Consider the following 17,728-nt stretch of genomic DNA (forward strand, 5'->3'; position numbering starts at 1 on the left):
ACTTCTAGGAAATGGCCTGGCCTACTCATGGGCCACACTGAAGAAGACAGAGTACAGACAGCTCTTGGCTGGAGGAAGGATGCAGCCGACCACTGGGCCCTTTTCCAGGCAGCTGCTGCCCTCTGCTGGTGCTGAAGGCCCCAGCTGTCCCTGGACCCACTGTTAGAATATTCTAACAAAATTTCTAATGGCCATGGGCGAGGGCCCTAAGAGGTCACCTCATCCAGCCTCCTCATTTAGCAGATGCCAACTTGAAGGTCAGAGGGAGGCGTGGCTGGCTCAATGTCACACAGCATGTTAGTGGCAGAGTGAGGGCTAGAATTCAAACCTTCAACACCTGGTTCAGGGCTCTTTCTATTCTGGTTGAATTTTACCCCAGAAGCCTGGCTGCATTCCAGAGGCCTTGGCACTCTGGGGCCCCGGTTCTGCCTGCTGAAAAAGTGGGTCCTCACATTCAGAGCAGGGGGCTTCGCTAAGCCTGGCCTCTGGGCTCCCTGTCTTCTCTGCTTCCTGGTGGCTGCATCTAGTTGAGGGTGCACGCCCTTTCTGCTGGGCTGATGCTCTCTCTGCTCCCTTGGTGGAGAGGAGGCCACGGCAGCCCCTGCTCAGGCATTTCCGTGGCAACTCCAGTGGGCCCTGATGTCAGCTGAGTCAACAGAGCCGGATCAAAGATGGTGGAAAATACTCAAATGGTTCCTTCACAGACAAGACCCTGGGCCTAAATGTCTTGCCTGTGCCAGGAAACTGGGAAGTCAAGGCACCCTATGCAGAAGAGAGGAGGGGAGCACGAGGCTGTGAAGGGAAGCAGCTTTAGGTACAGCCAACACGGCTCCAGCCCCAGCTTAGTGGTTACCATCTGGATGGTACTGAACAAATCAGGTCCTCACCTACAGAGCAGAGACCCTGAAATCTCTCAGGATGGCCATGGGGACTGGAGAGGGAAAGTGTAAAGCACCCGGCCCAGGGCCAGGTACCAAGTACCCTGCAGCTGCTAAGGCTTACCAAGGGCCTCCCATGGGATATTCTAGCACTTCACACATTTTAGCTCATTTCATAATCAGAGCAAGGCTATGAGGGCGGAGCTATCACGGATGAGCAGGAGACAGGGTACACGGCCAACAGCAGTTCTGGCTGAGGTCGGTGAAGGTCAAGACACAGCCCAATGGGCTGGTGAGCTTTGGCCTAAGCAAGCCTGGCCACAGACCCCCTGTGAGTCTGGGCTACACCGCTTAGGCTCCCAAGGTGCTCGAGTTTTAAAGCATCTCAGAGCAGGCAGCATCCCCAGCCCCATCCCCAAGGCCCTGTCCCCAGGTAGGCTCTGAGACTGACCGTCAGGGAAATGGGTTTGCGCTGAACCCTCCGTGCCCTCCTGCCACCCCTCCAGAGACAGCATTCCCCCTTGGATGGAGCCAGGGGTCCAAGAAGAACCTTCGACACCCTAGTAGTCAGGCCTTCAGAAATGCCACAGAATAGACTCTGGTGTCCTCACCTTCCTGGGGACCAGGGTGTCCTCAGGTGTTTGCTTCCATTTCTTGATCCCTGAGCGCACCCCGTGCAACCGGCTAAGCACTCACACCCCGTGCAACCGGCTAAGCACTCGCGCCCCGTGCAACCGGCTAAGCACTCGCGCCCCGTGCAACCGGCTAAGCACTCGCGCCCCGTGCAACCGGCTAAGCACTCGCGCCCCGTGCAACCGGCTAAGCACTCGCGCCCCGTGCAACCGGCTAAGCACTCGCGCCCCGTGCAACCGGCTAAGCACTCGCGCCCCGTGCAACCGGCTAAGCACTCGCGCCCCGTGCAACCGGCTAAGCACTTGCGCCCCGTGCAACTGGCTAAGCACTTGACCCAAACAGTATCCTTGAATCCTCAAGGTGACCCAGTCAGGAAGGTGCTGTGACCATCCTAGTTTAAGACACCACGAGCTGAGGCAGCATTCCTGATGTCACACTGTTGGGACTCAATCCAAGGCAGGTGGCCCCTGCTGATGCTCCTTCACACTCCCAGCTGATTCCCTTGAGTCAGGCCTTGGTGTGGCCCAGCGTGGGCAGGGGCCACTGTCAGCACAGACAAGAGACCCACTCCTGCCTCCTGCCCCAACACCCCTGATCCCTTGAAGGAAAGAACCCAACACACCCTCATCCACTGGTACAAGAGTGCTGACCCTGTCTACACTGTGGCCAGCGACTCCCTCTGCCCAGCCCAAGCCCTCCATAGACAAACAGTCTGGGCCACTGGTTGCCATGAAGCCAGCCAGAGCTGGAGTCACCCCCTGCCCCAGGACTGCCTGGAAACGTGGTGAGCTGGAAGGGGGCCTGGGCAGAGGTTCACACAGTCACATCTGCTTCTGCAGTAATTGGACAGGGCCTTGGTACTCCCAGGCCCTAATTCATTAGGCTGCCAGCACACAGCTGATGGAGCACATTTGTCTGGACTGGTGGTGGGGTGTAGGGTGTGGGCAGAGGGGGACGGCGATTTGAGGCCTAGCAAGTGCGGCCAGGCAGGCTCTGCTCTGGCTTCTGGGAGCTCCACAGGCCCCTTACCACAGAGAGTCACTCGCCTCCCACCACTATCCCTGGCGCTCCTAAGGAGACAGTGAGCCAGGGCCAGCAGGACTGAGGATGCTTCTGGCCTACATATTCCTGGGCCCTGAGAGCTCACACTGAGGAGGTTCGTGGGCCCTGGTTCCCCAGGTTCGAGGTGGCAGAGGCTCCCCACCTGGATGGGGGTTTGTTTTGGGGAGGCCTTGGAGGCAGTGGCCAGTCTGTGACTCCACTACTGGGGTCTGATCTGTCAGGGCTCAGCCTGCATCCTGTACTCTCAAGAGACCCAAGTCCCTGGGCGAGACAGGAGAATCCAACGCTCACCATAAAGTCACCCAGGGCCAGCCTTCTGCAGGGATGCACTAAGGCCAAGCTGCCTGCAGGCACAGTGGGCCCTGATACTCCCTACTCCATGGTCGCTGCCTCCAGCCCAAGGCCCCGGGGCCCACAGGTAATCCCCCATCTGGCATATGCCATCTATCACCAGTTAAGCCAGTCCCATCCCAACACATCTCCAATGTGTCCACCTCCCTCGCCCACGGACTAGGGTGATAGACTGGGGCACCTAGCTTGGGTACAAAATTTAAAAGGGCACCAAAAACTCAGTCACAAAAATATATATAGAGAGAGAGAGTAAGGCAACTTTAAAAAAATCAATATTAATGAAAAAAACCCACAATGAATAGTTATTTAAAAGTTTAAATACAGACAAAACTTCACCCTACACTTGCACGACCCTGGCTCACTTGCCTCACCCTAATCCTGGCCCTTTATGTATCAAGAGACAAAAACAGCGGCCAAACCACAAGGAGAAATTTGCTGATTTGATTATATTTATGCACTGCATTAAAATAGTATTTATCTTAATTATTGAGATTTTTGACATCTGCTGAAATTTTGTGCCTGAGGCAAGGGTGCCTTACTCCAGTCACAGCCCTGGCCTCCACCCACATCAAGTCTTGCCACGTCTCAGCAGGACCCTGAGCTGAGCTCTGAGCTGCTCCCTCCAGGTCCATTCTTTTTTTTTTTTTTTTTTTTTTTTGCGACAGGGTCTCACTCTGTCACCCAGGCTGGAATGCAGTGGCATGATTTCGGCTCACTGCAACCTCCGCCTCCTGGGTTCAAGTGATTTTTCCACCTCAGTCTCTCCAGTAGCTAGGACTACAGGTGTGCACCACCAAGCTCAGCTAATTTTTGTATTTTTGGTAGAGACAGGGTTTCACCATGTTGGCCAGGCTGGTCTCGAACTCCTGACCTCAAGTGATCCACCTACCTTGGCCTCCCAAAATGCTGGGATTACAGACGTGAGCCACCCCACCCAGCCAACATCCATTCCTTTTGTATTATTTACTTATTTATTTGAGACAGGGTCTCACTCTGTCCCCTAGGCTGGAGAGCAGTGGTGCAATCACAGCTCACTGCAGCCTCAACCTCCTGGGCTCAAGCGATCCTCCCACCTCAGCCTCCCAAGTAGCTGGGACTATAGGTTCATGCCATACCTGGCTAATTTTTTTTTATTTTTATTTTGTAGAGATGGGGATCTTACTATGTTGCCCAGGCTGGTCTTGAACTCCGGGACTCAAGTGACCCTCCCACCTCAGCCTCCCAAAATGCTGGGATTACAGGCATGAGCCACCATGCTCAGTCCTGGTATCCATTCTTATCTGCAATTCACTCTCACACACCAGCCAGAAGGATCCAAAAAATGCAAACTATATATCAAATCATGCTAGTCCCCAGCTTGGGAAACATCTGTTTCCAAGGCTTTTCACTGCTCTGAGAACGAAATCCAAAGGTGACCCAGCCTGCAAGGCTGGCATGGTCCAGCTCACCCACCAGCTGACCTCGGGGCCCGCCCTCTCTCCTCCTGCCTCACCTGGCTTCCCCCACTTTTCCTGCTGCACCCTCTGTGTGCATTTGTCTACTGGGAATATTGTTCCCATCCCTGGGCTGAATCCTTCTTGCCATTCAGATCTCAGTTTAAATGCCACCTCCTCCAAGAGGCCATCTCCGAACCTCAACCCACCCACGTATCTATTGTGGCCCCGATGTCTTTATTACGCACCTCACTCTTTTCTATTTCCTTTGGTTTGCTGAGTTTTTGCGTCTCTCTCTCTTTGCTAGGATTCAAAGCTACGTAAGCGTTGGGACCTTCTATGTCTTAGTCACCACTGTATTCCCAGGGTCTAGCACACAACAGGTGCTCAGAAAATTACATGCAGAATGGACAAGTGAACAAATGAACTCATATCTCAAGGATTTGTTCTTTTAGCTGTTTAGATCCCCAGTCTACAGCCCAATCGGCACATCTCTTGGGGCTCACCAATCTGGGCCTGGGTCCCCAACTGGTGCTCCCATCCCTGGAGCTGAGATGACCTCATCTCCCTGGGAAAGGGGAGGCAGTAATTGCTCCAAATGGAGGGCGAGCTAGGACAGGGTATAAGGGCAGGTAACCCGTGAGGGCTGGACATCCTCATGGTTAAGACCCTGGGTGTTGTGATCAGGCAGGGCAAGGTTCAAATTCTTACTAGCTATGTCCTTTTTGGAAAATCATAGCACCTGTCTTAGCCTTAATTTCCTTATCTGTGAAATGGATAGAGAAACATCTACTCGCAAGGTTCTTCTAGATATCAAAATAAGAGAATGACAGGAAAAAACCAGGAGGCACAGAAGGTGCTCAATACACGGGAGGCCTGATGGCGCTGGAGCATCCCATGATGAGGGCAATCCCTGCGCCAAAGCCGGCTCCCGCCTGGCGGACCACAAAGCACCCAACCCACAGTGGCTGGCACAGCCGCTTCAGCATGATCTGGAGCCATGCCATCAACAGATGAGATCATTGCTGTTTATTATCTCAAAATAATGGAATTTTCCATTCACTTGACCCACAGTGGTCGTTCACCTCCATTTTTTTGGTGGGAACGCTGATTCCCGAAGCAACAAAAAGGCTTGACCAACTCTGTCAGTAAGAATTTAGAAGCCGCAGCTGGAACCTGAGCCTTCCCTGCTGTGGGCGCTCCCTGGAAACTCTGGTTCTCCCAGGCGAGGGGGAGCCGCAGCCACCTTCGAGGTCGGCTCAGCAAGATCCGCTCCACTCACCTGCAGGCTGAGTGCCCGGGAGGAGAAGGCAGGGATGCAGCAGGCCAGGATCGGGCACCAGAACGGGGCTTTGCTCTTCTTGTCCTCATCCGGGCATAGCCAGCCTGGCTGGTTCTCCTCCCCTACAGCAAGAGGAAGGAGGTGGGTAGAGCTGGTCAGAGTCCAAGGACCAACCGGGCCATGAGGAGCCCTCTAAGCCCCAGGGAGCCACCGCAGGCCCCAGAAGCCTGGCCCTATCCAGTCACTCCCCACCCTATTCCTGCCGGACTGAGACGAAATCCAGCCTCAGGAGTGATGCCGTGGCCAGGGTCTCAGGCAGGGAGTTGAAAAACAAGGTCCCAGCTTGACCACCCTACTGCTGAACAACCCTGTGCAAGTCACCCCAACTCTCTGAGCCTCAATTTCTTTGCCTAGAAAATAGGAATGCTAGAAATGCCTTCGTCCTGTGGTTGTTGTGAGGATCAAATGAAATAACAGATGTAAAAGGGTTTTAAAAAATGTTAAGATGCTGAACAGAGTCCAGACCCCTGTTGCCTTGAATTTCTGTTGCAGAGTAGGAGATAGACCATGAATGATCAGAGGACAGGAGGTCGCCATTGCAGCACTCACACTTGACAGTGGTGGTGATGGAAATACGGGAGAATCACACTCCTGCTCAAGACTACCCTGAAATTAGGAAGCCACCTGCCTCCAGTTCACCCACCCTAGCTGTGCCTCAAAGCTCCCAGGGACCTGTTACAAGTACAGATGCCTACCCCGATCCTAGACCCAGGACTCACCATGGGAGATCACCATGCTCAAGAGTATCTGCTAAACTTCATTCTCTGTGGAAGCTCCTTTACATGGCTCGGGGCTCTGCTCACACGTCCCCTCCTCTGAGAAGTCCTCCCTGACCACCCTGACTACAGTGGCCCCTTCTCTCAGGAATCACTCTAAAGACCCTGTCTTACTTTCCTCACAGCCTTCATAACGATCTAAAATCATCCGTGGTCCATTTCCATAAGTCTCTAATATCAAAGCTGTAGTCAGTGGGGGTCTGCACTGTCTCATTCACCACTGTCCCCTGACACCCAGCACACTGCAAGGCACATAGCAAGTGCACTGTCTCATTCACCCCTGTCCCCTGACACCCAGCACACTGCAAGGGACATAGCAAGTGCACTGTCTCATTCACCACTGTCCCCTGACACCCAGCACACTGCAAGGCACATAGCAAGTGCTCAAAAAACATAGCTGAAAAGAATGAATGAAAGGAAGGAGGGAGGAATAAACCACCATCTGTCCTGAAGAATTCTCCCTGAAGGAGGATCCCTTCCTTCTTTACACTCCCTATGAGGACTCCCTTCCAGGAAGCCCACAGCAGGGATGAGCATGATGAAGACACCACCTACTATGCACCCACACATCAGGCACCACACTGAGCACCACCGTCTATGCCCTGGCTTAGTCTTCACAATCGCTGAGCACAGTCAGAATCATTCTTTTCACTCCACAGAGGATGACACTGGCACTCAGGGATTTAGTAACACGGCCAGGCCACAGCCATGGCTAGCGGGCAGCACCTAGATTCAGGCCTAGATCTGACACCCAAGACTGAATTCTCTGGACTAAATCAGGCAGCCTTCAGCAACTGCGGCCACTGATGCTCCGTCGCAAAGGCCTGTGGGCACGGTGATGCTAGAGTAGCTCTGTCGCAGGCAGCCAGAGCCATGGACAGACGGCCCAAGGAAGAGAGGCCACTTACTGCAGTGACCCCAAGCTGAGGAGCACCCAGAGCTCCGGAGCCACAAGTGCAGGTCACAGACTGAACCGTTGTGATGCAGCCTCCCGACCCCATGCATTCCTCTGTGACAGAGAGGAAGCTGGGACCTACAGCCAGCCTGCCCCTCCCCTAGGAGGGACCAGGTCAACCTGAGAATGCCGCCAGCCACACTGGGGCCCCCTGACACTATAGTCATCTTCGCTCAGCAGCCAGGCCCATCCTGCTAAAACTTACCCCTGGCCTCGCCATTCCCCTGCTTGGAAACATCAGTGGAGTCCCAGTCCGCCCAGAATAAAATCCAAACTCTCCTGGAAGAGCTACGAAGGCCCCTTCCCTCCCCGGCCTCCTCCCTCGGCCACTGGCTCCACCGCGCTGGACTGTGCTCAGCAACCTCACCGGGACGGGCCCAGAGGTTCTCTCTGTCCAGAACACTGCCTCTCAGCTCCCCAGGGCTGGCTCCTCTCCTTCTCAGAGGCCTGCACCGCTCATGTCTCCATGCCCTGGCCTCCACCACCTGCTGTCTCAGCCCATCAGAGGGTATCACACCTCTCACAGCTACTCCCTGCTGCTCCACCAGTGTGGCTCTTCTTCCTTTGTGTGCGTGCACTTGTGCATGTATACATGCGTGCGTGTGTGTGCACATGGAAGTAGGGGCTCCCCAACCATGCCAGTGTTCGGTGAAGGCTGAAACCTCCCACCCTATTTCCTTCTACACCTCACCCAACCCACTCATGCAGGGCTGGACCCACCATAGACCATCAGTACATTTAGGGACATGAACAAAAAGTCTCTTTTCTCAGAGCCTCATTTTCCAGGTTTGTCAGATGTACCCATGACATGAACGTTAATCTGACTCGCTTTCATCAAAGAGATCCTGCCGGGTCAGAGAGAAGGGCTGGACATGAGTGAGGAAGGACCACCCTGAGAGCAGCCCTCATGCCGTCACTGCCCGAGAGAGGTGGCACCTGAATGCTGGCACAGCAAGAGGAGCTGGAATGAGGTGGCAGGTGAGGATGCTATTTGAGAAGTGAAAGACATTCCCAAATGTCAGGCATGATGATGTGAAGGCGCCAGCACCCGGCGGGCTCACACCCTCTGGCCTGAGTCACTGAGTGGTGAACTCATTCCCGAAATGGGCCCAGAGGCATCCTCCATGTCTGGTCCTCTACCCTGCTGGGCCCTGGAAACGGAGTCATGTAAGACCTGATCCCTGCCACCAGGGAGGAAAGGCCGACATGAGAGACCCTCAGGGAAAGGGCACGACTGCACAGGGCACGCGCGTTGCCATAACAGACACCTCTATGTGCCCCGCACCTCACAGTTTCCACACTGCCTCACTGCATCCTCACAGCCATCACGGGAGACAGGTCCTTCCATCCGCACTCCACGCTGTGGCCAGCAGAGGAAAGGGGAAAGCAGGGAAAGGCCCAGGTGCCAAGGAACTAACCCACGGGGGAGCCTTGCACGGTGCCTGCGACGCAGCTCGTCCCAGGGCAGCACGGCTCTCCTAGCCTCTCCTAGTGTGCCAGGGCTCGCCATGCTGCCTCTTGGACAAGCCCCTGGGCAGCAAATAAAGACAGGCAAGATTTGAGAGCTTGTCCCTGCTCTCAAGGAACTTACAATCAAGCAGACCCTCACCTCTACCAGCCGAGAGCTCTGGTCTGGACCCCCAGTTCCTCACCCCACAACCTGCAGGAGCTGAGTGAGCGAGCATCTCCCCGCCCTAGCCCCTGTCACCAGGGCACCCAGAGCTCAGCTCCTCTCTTTCCTCCCCGAACACCCACAGCCCATCAAGTCCTGGCAATTTATTCATATGTATTTTTTTTTAATGATCTGACCTTCTCCTTCCAGATGGTGCCTTCCCTGCCTGCAACTGGGGACGTTACAAGAAAATGGAGTCGTTGCTCCCCATCTGCCACTGCCATTGTTCCCGTCACAAAACCAGAGTGACAGAGACCAAATTAGAAGGCTGCTGTCGCCGAAAATTGAAAGCCCGCTTGGGATAAGTGACATTAAGAACTGGCACCGACAGCAGAGCCACGATTTCCAGTTGACGCTAAGTGGGGGCTTATTTAGCACCCGGCTCTGTTTGCCAACACCCCCTGGGCATGAGAGCTCCTCATGGAACACAGGGAGCAGCTCCAGGGTTGCAGATCCCCCACCACCCTCAGAACAATCCCCCGTGATCTGCTAGAAGGGCCCGGGCAGATCCCACCTCAGTCTCCAACTCACTATGTGACAAGGAGCCAAGTACTAACCCTCTCTGAGCCTGTGGCCTCATCTAGAAAATGGGGGAAAGAACTCCAACCGTCTGGAGTTGTGAGCACTGGAAATCATATATATCACGACCAGCGACACCAGGCACTCCGGAAACAGCAGCCATGGTGGTCACTGTCCTCGCTGCTCATGCTCTGACCGTTGCTATTACTGAGGGCAGCTGACCCCACCGCAGGCCCTGCCCTGCTTCTCCAGCCTGACCTGCCTCCCAGACTCCTATTGGGCTCAGTCCCAGTATCGTGCCTTTACTGCTCTTCCCGAACTTCCCAAACTTAAAGCCACCTTCAAGATACCGCTCACACCTCCCCAGCACCACGGAGATGCTGCTGGCCACAGCCACAGATGTCAGGCTGGGCTGGACCTCAGCAGGCATCTCATCCAACCACCTGTCCCCTACAGAGAGGGCCACTGGTGTCCAGGGAGGCCAGGCAAGTAGCCACATTCTCCCAGCTGGGGTAAAACCAGGGTCGGACTCCAAGGCCATGCCCTCGGCCCTACTCCTGGAGAGGAGACCCATCCGTTCCAGCTTCAGGGCGTGGGCAGATCCCAGCACCAGCCTGTGGGACAGCAGTGAGGGTTAAAGACATGATGAGGTCTAAAACACACTTCACACTCTGCCAGGGCTGTGCTCAGGACCCAGCAGCTGGAGTCATCACCGGAAGGAATACTGGCATCAGTGTGACGACTATGGGCCGGAAAACTAAACTAAATGAGAGGCGGCAAGGGAGGGCCCAGCCCTGCGCTCAGGCTCACTGCCTCGGGCCACCTGGTTATGTCCCTGTGAGTTTGGTATTAGCCATGGCCTGCCAGGCCCATGTCCCCTTGAGAGGTGGGAATGAGGAGGGCCATGGGTGGGAGGAGCTCCAAGGGCCGGGGGAGGGTAAGGGGCAGCAATGCAGCTTTGTAAGCAGAGCAGGTGGTGGCGGGGGAGGGTACAGGAAGGGAAATGAGGGAGCCCCCTACCTCACCTCTTCCTTCTCTGGGACCTTCCATCTGCAGCCCTGTTCTGGAGCTTTTACCAACAAGAGCCTAACCGGTAGAAAGAGGTAGGGAGACATCCTGGCCCTGTACTAAATAGCGTGTGACCTCAGAAAGGCCATTCCCCATCTGAAATGCAGACACTCCTTGACCTAGGAGCCCCTCTCACAGCTCCTATGTGCCAAGGGCTGGCTGTCTAGGCGTCTTCCATGCACCATCTCCCCACATTTTCACGAGAGCCCTGTGCAGGGGGCACTGGCATTTCCCCCATTTTCTGGTGGAAAATCCAAGGCATCTCAGAGTTAGTTTGCCGGGATCACAGAGCTGGTCAGTGGCAGAGCTGGGAACAGACCCACACGGTCTGGCTCCATTTCCCATGGTGCTGAGGACCACCCCTTACTGCCTCTCAAACCTTCCTGTGTGCCAAAGAATGCAACAGGGCCCCTGGAGATCTAGTCCAACTCATAAATAGGAAAACTGGGTCTCGGGATGGAGTCTGCCTTTCCCAGGACCACACAGCATGGTGGTGGCCACGCTGGGGTTTGAACGGGGTCCCCAGATTCCCCAGGGCTCCCTGCCCCTCCAAAGGGCAGAGCTGATCCCCTCTCCCAGATCCCAGGCTCCCTCACCACATCCCTCTCCTTTCTCAATCTTCAGATTATGATCCTGACACACTGTAGTCAGGGAGGGAGGAAGATATAGAAAATAAAATAAAGGAATAACAGCCTTTGTGAATAAATGTTTTTAACGTATTCTATTTCTAACAGGCTCATATTATCGTCCCCTCCCAAACCAGCCACTGCAGATAAAAAAAAAATACTGGCAAAATAAAAGAAACAAATTATTCAAGCCCCAGGGGAACCCAGGCATTCAAATAAGATTTCAAATGACTCTTCTTCCATTAAAACTTTTGCTGCAGTGAAGCTGTGTGGAGATAAGGCAGCCCAGCATCTTCACAGGCTGCCGAGAGCTGGGGCTGCCCGAATCGCCATCTCCCATCCCTCCAGCACCAAGCCCCATGCAGCAAAGCACATGCAGTTCAAACAGGACATTCATCTGCCTTTAAAGCAGGTGTAGACATGAGGCTTGGGCACTTCCCAGGATGGAAGTGATGCAAGGGGTGGGGAGGGGAGCGCATGGCCCAGGGGGCAGGGAAGCCACATTAGCCTTTCTGAGGGCCAGGATTCCCAAAGTCTTCTGCCAGGGACAGGGCAGCTTCCACTTAAAACCCTTTCTGCACCCTCCAAAGGCCTTCTGGTCACCCAGAAACATGCAGCTGAGGCCAGAGCAATATCAGCACTGGATCCAAGAAGGGATGGGCTGAGTAGAAGCCTCTGGTCCAGGTTCCTCCACAGGCAACCCCTCCCCATTCCTGCCCCGACCTCCACACCTGCCCCTCCCATGCTGTCTCCCCACAGCAGCCAGAATGACCCACTTAAATGAAAATCAGATCGGGACATTATCCAGCTCTCAATGCTGTAATGCACAGCTTCCCATCATGCCCAGAACAAATCCCATACGGTTCTCCCCGGCTTCCCAGAAAACCTGCCCACAACACACTCACCCACCTACCTCCCTCCCCTTCATCTGCCAGTGCTGGCCACTCTGGGCTTCCTTCTGTCCCTACCTCAGGGCCTTTGTACTTGCTGTCCCCATGCCCGGATCACTCTGACCAGATCTTTGTGCAGCTTCTGAGGTACCCGCCTCAAGGGTCCCCCAGATGGCAGCCCCAGCCCAGCTCTATGCCCTGCACAGCATAACACCTGCTTGCAGATTTGCTCCCCATTTAATGTCCACCTGCCTGCTCCTCATAAATCTAAGTTCCTTGAGAGCAGAGATCTGTTTTTGTCATTAGTCTTCCCCCATGCCCAAAATTATGTAGAGTCTCAACAGTTTTTTCAATTAATGAAAACCAGTGACAAAGTTCCTAACTTCCTATTTTTTTTCTTTTTTTTTTTTTTTTTTTGAGACGGAGTCTCACTCTATCACTCAGGCTGGAGAACAGTGGCACGATCTTGGCTCACTGCAACCTCCGCCTCCTAGGTTCAAGTGATTCTCCTGCCTCAACCTCTCGAGTAGCTGGGACTACAGACATGTGCCACCACACCTGGCTAATTCTTTTATATTTTTAGTAGAGATGGGGTTTCACCATATTGGCCAGGATGGTCTCGAACTCCTGACCTCAGGTGATCTGCCCGCCTCGGCCTCCCAAAGTGCTAGGATTACAGGCGCGAGCCACCGCGCCCAGCCAAAGGTCCTGACTTCTTTCCAGAAATGTTTTTTTGTTTGTTTTGTTTTGTTTTTGAGATGGAGTCTGGCTCTGTTGCCCAGGCTGGAGTGCAGTGGCATGATCTTGGCTCGCTGCAAACTCGAACTCCCAGATTCAAGCAATTCTCCTGCTTTGGCCTCCCGAGTAGCTGGGACTATAGGTGTGTGCCAGGCTAATTTTTTGTATTTTTAGTAGAAACAGGGTTTCACCATGTTAGCCAGGATGGTCTCGATCTCCTGACCTCGTGATCCACCTGCCTCAGCCTCCCAAAGTGCCGGGATTACAGGCGTGAGCCACCACGCCCGGCCTTCCATAAATGTGTTAAAACCTATTGAAAATGTATGCTTCTCTATAGAAAGATCATACTAGAAACAAAAACAAAAAAATGTTCCTGCTATTGGCTGGCATCGGCAAATGGGAACTGTAGTACATCATAGGGAATAATAGCTCTGTCTGGAGGGGACATAAGCCTCTCACCAATTCAAAAAATGGACAGGTAAAGTAATTATAACTTAATGACTGCAGTCTGCAGACAGACTCTTGCCAACCAAGGAAGCAGAATGGACAGGGATCAAGGCTGGGCTTTGGAGGCAGAGGCCACCCAGGGTCTGCAGCCCAGATCTGCCCCTTCCTGCTGTGTTACCTCAGGCAAGTCCCCGCACCTCTCTGGGCCTCAGAATCCTCAATGGAAAAAGAGATTCTCAACAGACCTAACTCTTAGGGCTACTGTGAATGTGAAATGAAAAAGATGCACAAAAAATACTCAGAAAAGGGCATGTAAATATCCATTCATGTATCTGTATTCATACCATGGGGTGCACAGGAAGAAAAACATAGTAACGAGGTCTTTGGTCTTTGAGAATCAGTATAGTCCAACCTGCATCATTTTTCTGGGTAACAGCTTTATTGAGATATAATCCAGTTACCATAAAATGCATCCTTTTAAAGTGCACACGTCACTGATTTTTGGTGTAGTCACAGAGTTGAGCAATCACCACCATCTAATTTTAGAACATTTTCATCACCTCCACCAAAAAACCCTTAGCAGTCATTCTCCATTACCCTCTCCTCTCAGGTCCCTGGCAACCACTAATTTACTTTCTGTCAAGTTCCATCAATTCCTAGATGGGGAAGCTGAGGCTCAGAGAGGCAAAGTGACTTGTCCAGGGTCACAAAGCAGAGCCTCCAGCTCTGGCCCCAGCTGTTTCTCCACCGCACCGCCTCCCTCCCACTCAGAAGCCTCCCTGCCCCCCACTGACCCTGAACACCCATCCTGTACCCTCACTCACCCCAAACCTCCCCTTTCCGCACCCCTGCCCCCTGAGGCACTCTCCCTGGAGCTATACTCACGGAGTCCGATTTTGGCCAAATGTAACCTGTTGACCCAGGAAATCTTGCTCAGGGGGTTGGGGGTGATGAAAACCACCATGAAGCTGATGGGGCGGCCGGACCTGCGGTGAGAAGGGTTAGAGTGGCCTTCTAAGGGCCACTTAAGGCTCCCCCAGCTGTCACATAGTACTTCCTCCAACCCACGCGCCCTGAAGATCAAGGAGGTCTGGTCAGAGAATCCCCAAAACGTGGCCAAAGAGGTCAGTGGCTTGGCAAAGCCTCGGTCCCCTGGGGGAGGAATCCCTCCACCCACAATGGCCCCCAGAGGGAGGTACCTGGCCAGGGTGGCCGAGCCACGCTCCCCAGCCTGGCTCCAGGAGCCTCTGGCTTTGTGCCCGGCAGAGCCTCTGCAGGCTGCGACTCCACCTGGTCAGCGGTCAGCTGTCCACAGGCCTTAGACACCTTACATGTCTGACCACGTGCCTCTAGAGGGAGGAATGGGTCTCACTTGGGTCTGTTCCCAGCACCTGGCATGGGGCAGTTGCTCAGTAAATGTTTGCTGAGTGGACACAGGAATGAATGAAGAAATGAATGAATCGGGTTAAGCACCCGCTTGGGGTGACCAGAGGTTGCTGTTGTCACCATGCTGTCCTCTCACCTCGGAACAGTGGGGGCCTTCCCATCCCTTTGGGAGGTGGGCAGGACAGTGTCACACGCCTCTAGGGTGCACGTGGAGAATGAAAGGCAGAGAGAAGGGAGATGGAAGAAGGGAGACGGGCAGGGCAGTGGGGCAGCAGATTCAAAGCTGCTGACTCCCATACATGGTCCCCTGGGGGACTGAGCCCATGGTCCTACCTCAAATGATAGTGCTCCAACCTTCTCTTCCTTGCAGCCACTGTGCTTGTGACACTCTATCCCCACCCTCACCCCACCCTGGAGGCCAAAACCTGGGCATTGAGCCCCCTCATTGCACTGGCCTGGGCTTCAGAGTCAGACCTCATCAGGTCCCAGCTCTGCCTCTCACGATGTGGCCTTCGGCCTCTCCTGTAACTCTCTGAGCCTCCCCTTCCTCATCGGTAAAATGGAAATAAAAAGACCCAACTTACAAAGCCTCAGGAGGACCCGAAAGATCCCTCTCCCTGTCTCTGCCGGGCCGAGCAGCTACGTCTATCAAACCTCAGTTGGGGTCTACCGTGCACAGCTCCTGTGGTGGGCATTTTGGGGGTAAGGTGGTGCTGGGGGGAGGCTGGGTCCAGAGAGAGGAAACCCAGGGCCTGGCCTGGGGGCCTAGATAGGTTGATGTGACTGAAAAGGACACAGCGCAAATGGAACTGACCAATGGCAGAGTGTCTGAGTATCCTAACAGTGGGCCAGGCTTATCCAGGATATGACCAGGGTGTTCATTCATTCATTCATTCCACAGTCATTTCATGAGCACCTACTACATGCCAGGTGCTATCCCAGACACGGCCCACGATGCCTACATATCCACTTCCACCACGGCATTTTGACAAATAAGAGGGCTCCAGGTACCCTCTCCAGATCCCCTGCTCCACTGGAAGCCCAGCAGAGGCAGCAGCCCTCCCTCCAAGACCCCCTCCTCTCACTTGTCGGGTTTCCCAGGAAGCAGGAGCCTGAGACGGCACTTGTTGGCCGAGTGGATCTCTTCCTCCTTCACCCGCATCAGCCTCTGCAGGGCCAGGCACCAGTCTTGAGCCACAGTCATGTTCAGGTTCTAGGGTTCAGGAGGCCAATGACGTCACCAAACAGCCCACTGGCTCCCCAAAAGCCACACCAGATCCTATGGGAATCACAGCATCCCAGAGGAAGAGAAACTGAAGAAGTCCTGGAGCCTCACTGAGGCTGCATATTTAGCCCCACGCAGGAGTTCAACTTGCCATGCCCCAGGCTTCCCAGCCGTGGGCTCAGACCCCACCTGGAGCCCTCCTCTGAGAGGGACATGCCATCACAGCCAGCTTCCCCTCCAGACTGGGTAGAGGCCCAGGAGGGGCCACATAACGGAATGGCCACTGTGCAGAGAACAAACAAAGGCCCCACAGCCAGGCTCCGCTCAACCCAAACCACAGGATGCGCCCGAACCAGCGGCCGCAAAAGAGACTTCCAGGCAGGGACATGGAGCTTCAGCAGCGACAGTTGCCAACGGGAGCTCAGAAGCTAGGAGCGCATCGGGGGGCATGGGCCAGGAGAGGAGCCCCTCCCTACTCAGCTTTCTGAATCCAGGCACTGCCCACACCGGGGAGCTCAGGCCAAAAAGGTCAGGCCAGGCCACGTACCTGATAGGTGCCGTGCAGCGTGCTGATGAGAAGCGTGATCTGCTCTACCACGGCCAGGTCCTTCTGCAGGTCCTGCAGCTCCTGGAAGAGGCGTGGGGGGCCGAGGTACACCTTATCTGGGCAGAGAAGAGACCAACTCAGGCACAGGTGAAGGCGCTAACAAGAAGCCAAGCATCTGCTCACAACAAAAAAGATCCAGGGGCCAGGTGCGGTGGCTCACGCCTGTAATCCCAGCACTTTGGGAGGCCGAGGCAGGCGGATCACGAGGTCAGGAGATCGAGACCATCCTGGCTAATACAGTGAAACCCTGTCTGTACTAAAAAATACAAAGAAAAAAATTAGCCGGGCATGGTGGCGCACACCCGTAGTACCAGCTACTCGGGAGGCTGAGGCAGGAGAATGGCGTGAACCTGGGAGGCGGAGCTTGCAGTGAGCCGAGATCGCGCCACTGCACTCCAGCCTGGGCGACAGAGCAAGACTCCAACCCCCCAAAAAAAAGAAAGAGATCCAGAAAGTAACATCCGGTTCCTACCCTGACCAGAGTGCCCAGACTAGCTGGAAAGCCAGATCCTTTCAAGAGTGAAGTCTATTACCTGAGATCCAGGCCACAGTCAATCTGTACAAAGGGCTGTATGAGACCACAAGACCAAGAGCAAGCTGTGCCTGGGAGAGAGGAGGGGCCTGCATGGGGCTGGAAGTGTGGTGGGCACTGCCAGGAGAGAAAGACAAGAGCGTGTGCAAAGGCACTGTGGCTTGAGGCAGCCCACGAACAGCAAGTTGTTCAAAGACATCCTGAGGGCCTATCGTGTGCCAGGTTCCATGCTAGAGACTGGAGACAGCAGTACACAAGACAGACAGGGTCCTCATTCTTCCGGAGCTTATGACCTTGGCAGGACAAGTGGCGGAGGAAGCAGTCAGTTAACGATGGTGGGTGGTAGGAGGTGGTGGGGAGAAAGATATCAGTGTGGTGGGACAGTGATGGGGTGAGGGGGCCCAGATCACCAGTGATGATACAGATGGAGTAAGGGTGAGATGGGGGTAGGAGGTGGCAGCTAGAGATAGAGCAGGAGGGTCCAGGAGGACCAGATGGGGAAGGCCTTGAACGCTGGGCTAGGAATTTGGACTGTATTCTCTAGGCCGTGGTTTTGCACACTGAGGGCTTATGAAGCCCCAGGGGAGT

At 54.5% G+C, this 17,728-nt stretch overlaps 1 protein-coding gene across 11 annotated transcripts in view; it reads right to left on the reverse strand.

Annotated features, from left to right (window-relative positions):
* Positions 1-17,728, reverse strand: part of ARHGEF10L (Rho guanine nucleotide exchange factor 10 like) — a 163,124-nt gene that overhangs the window by 48,319 nt on the left and 97,077 nt on the right. For all 11 annotated transcript variants that reach the window (XM_054435867.2, XM_054435855.2, XM_054435883.2 and 8 more), the window contains 4 exons: positions 16,549-16,664; positions 15,862-15,989; positions 14,276-14,376; positions 5,640-5,761 (listed from right to left, as the gene is read on the reverse strand). In XM_054435867.2, the coding sequence (XP_054291842.1) occupies positions 5,640-5,761; positions 14,276-14,376; positions 15,862-15,989; positions 16,549-16,664 (467 nt within the window). The remainder of the gene's footprint in view (positions 1-5,639; positions 5,762-14,275; positions 14,377-15,861; positions 15,990-16,548; positions 16,665-17,728) is intronic.

Source organism: Pongo pygmaeus, chromosome 1 (assembly GCF_028885625.2).
Source record: "Pongo pygmaeus isolate AG05252 chromosome 1, NHGRI_mPonPyg2-v2.0_pri, whole genome shotgun sequence".
Classification (NCBI taxonomy): Eukaryota; Metazoa; Chordata; class Mammalia; order Primates; family Hominidae; genus Pongo; species Pongo pygmaeus.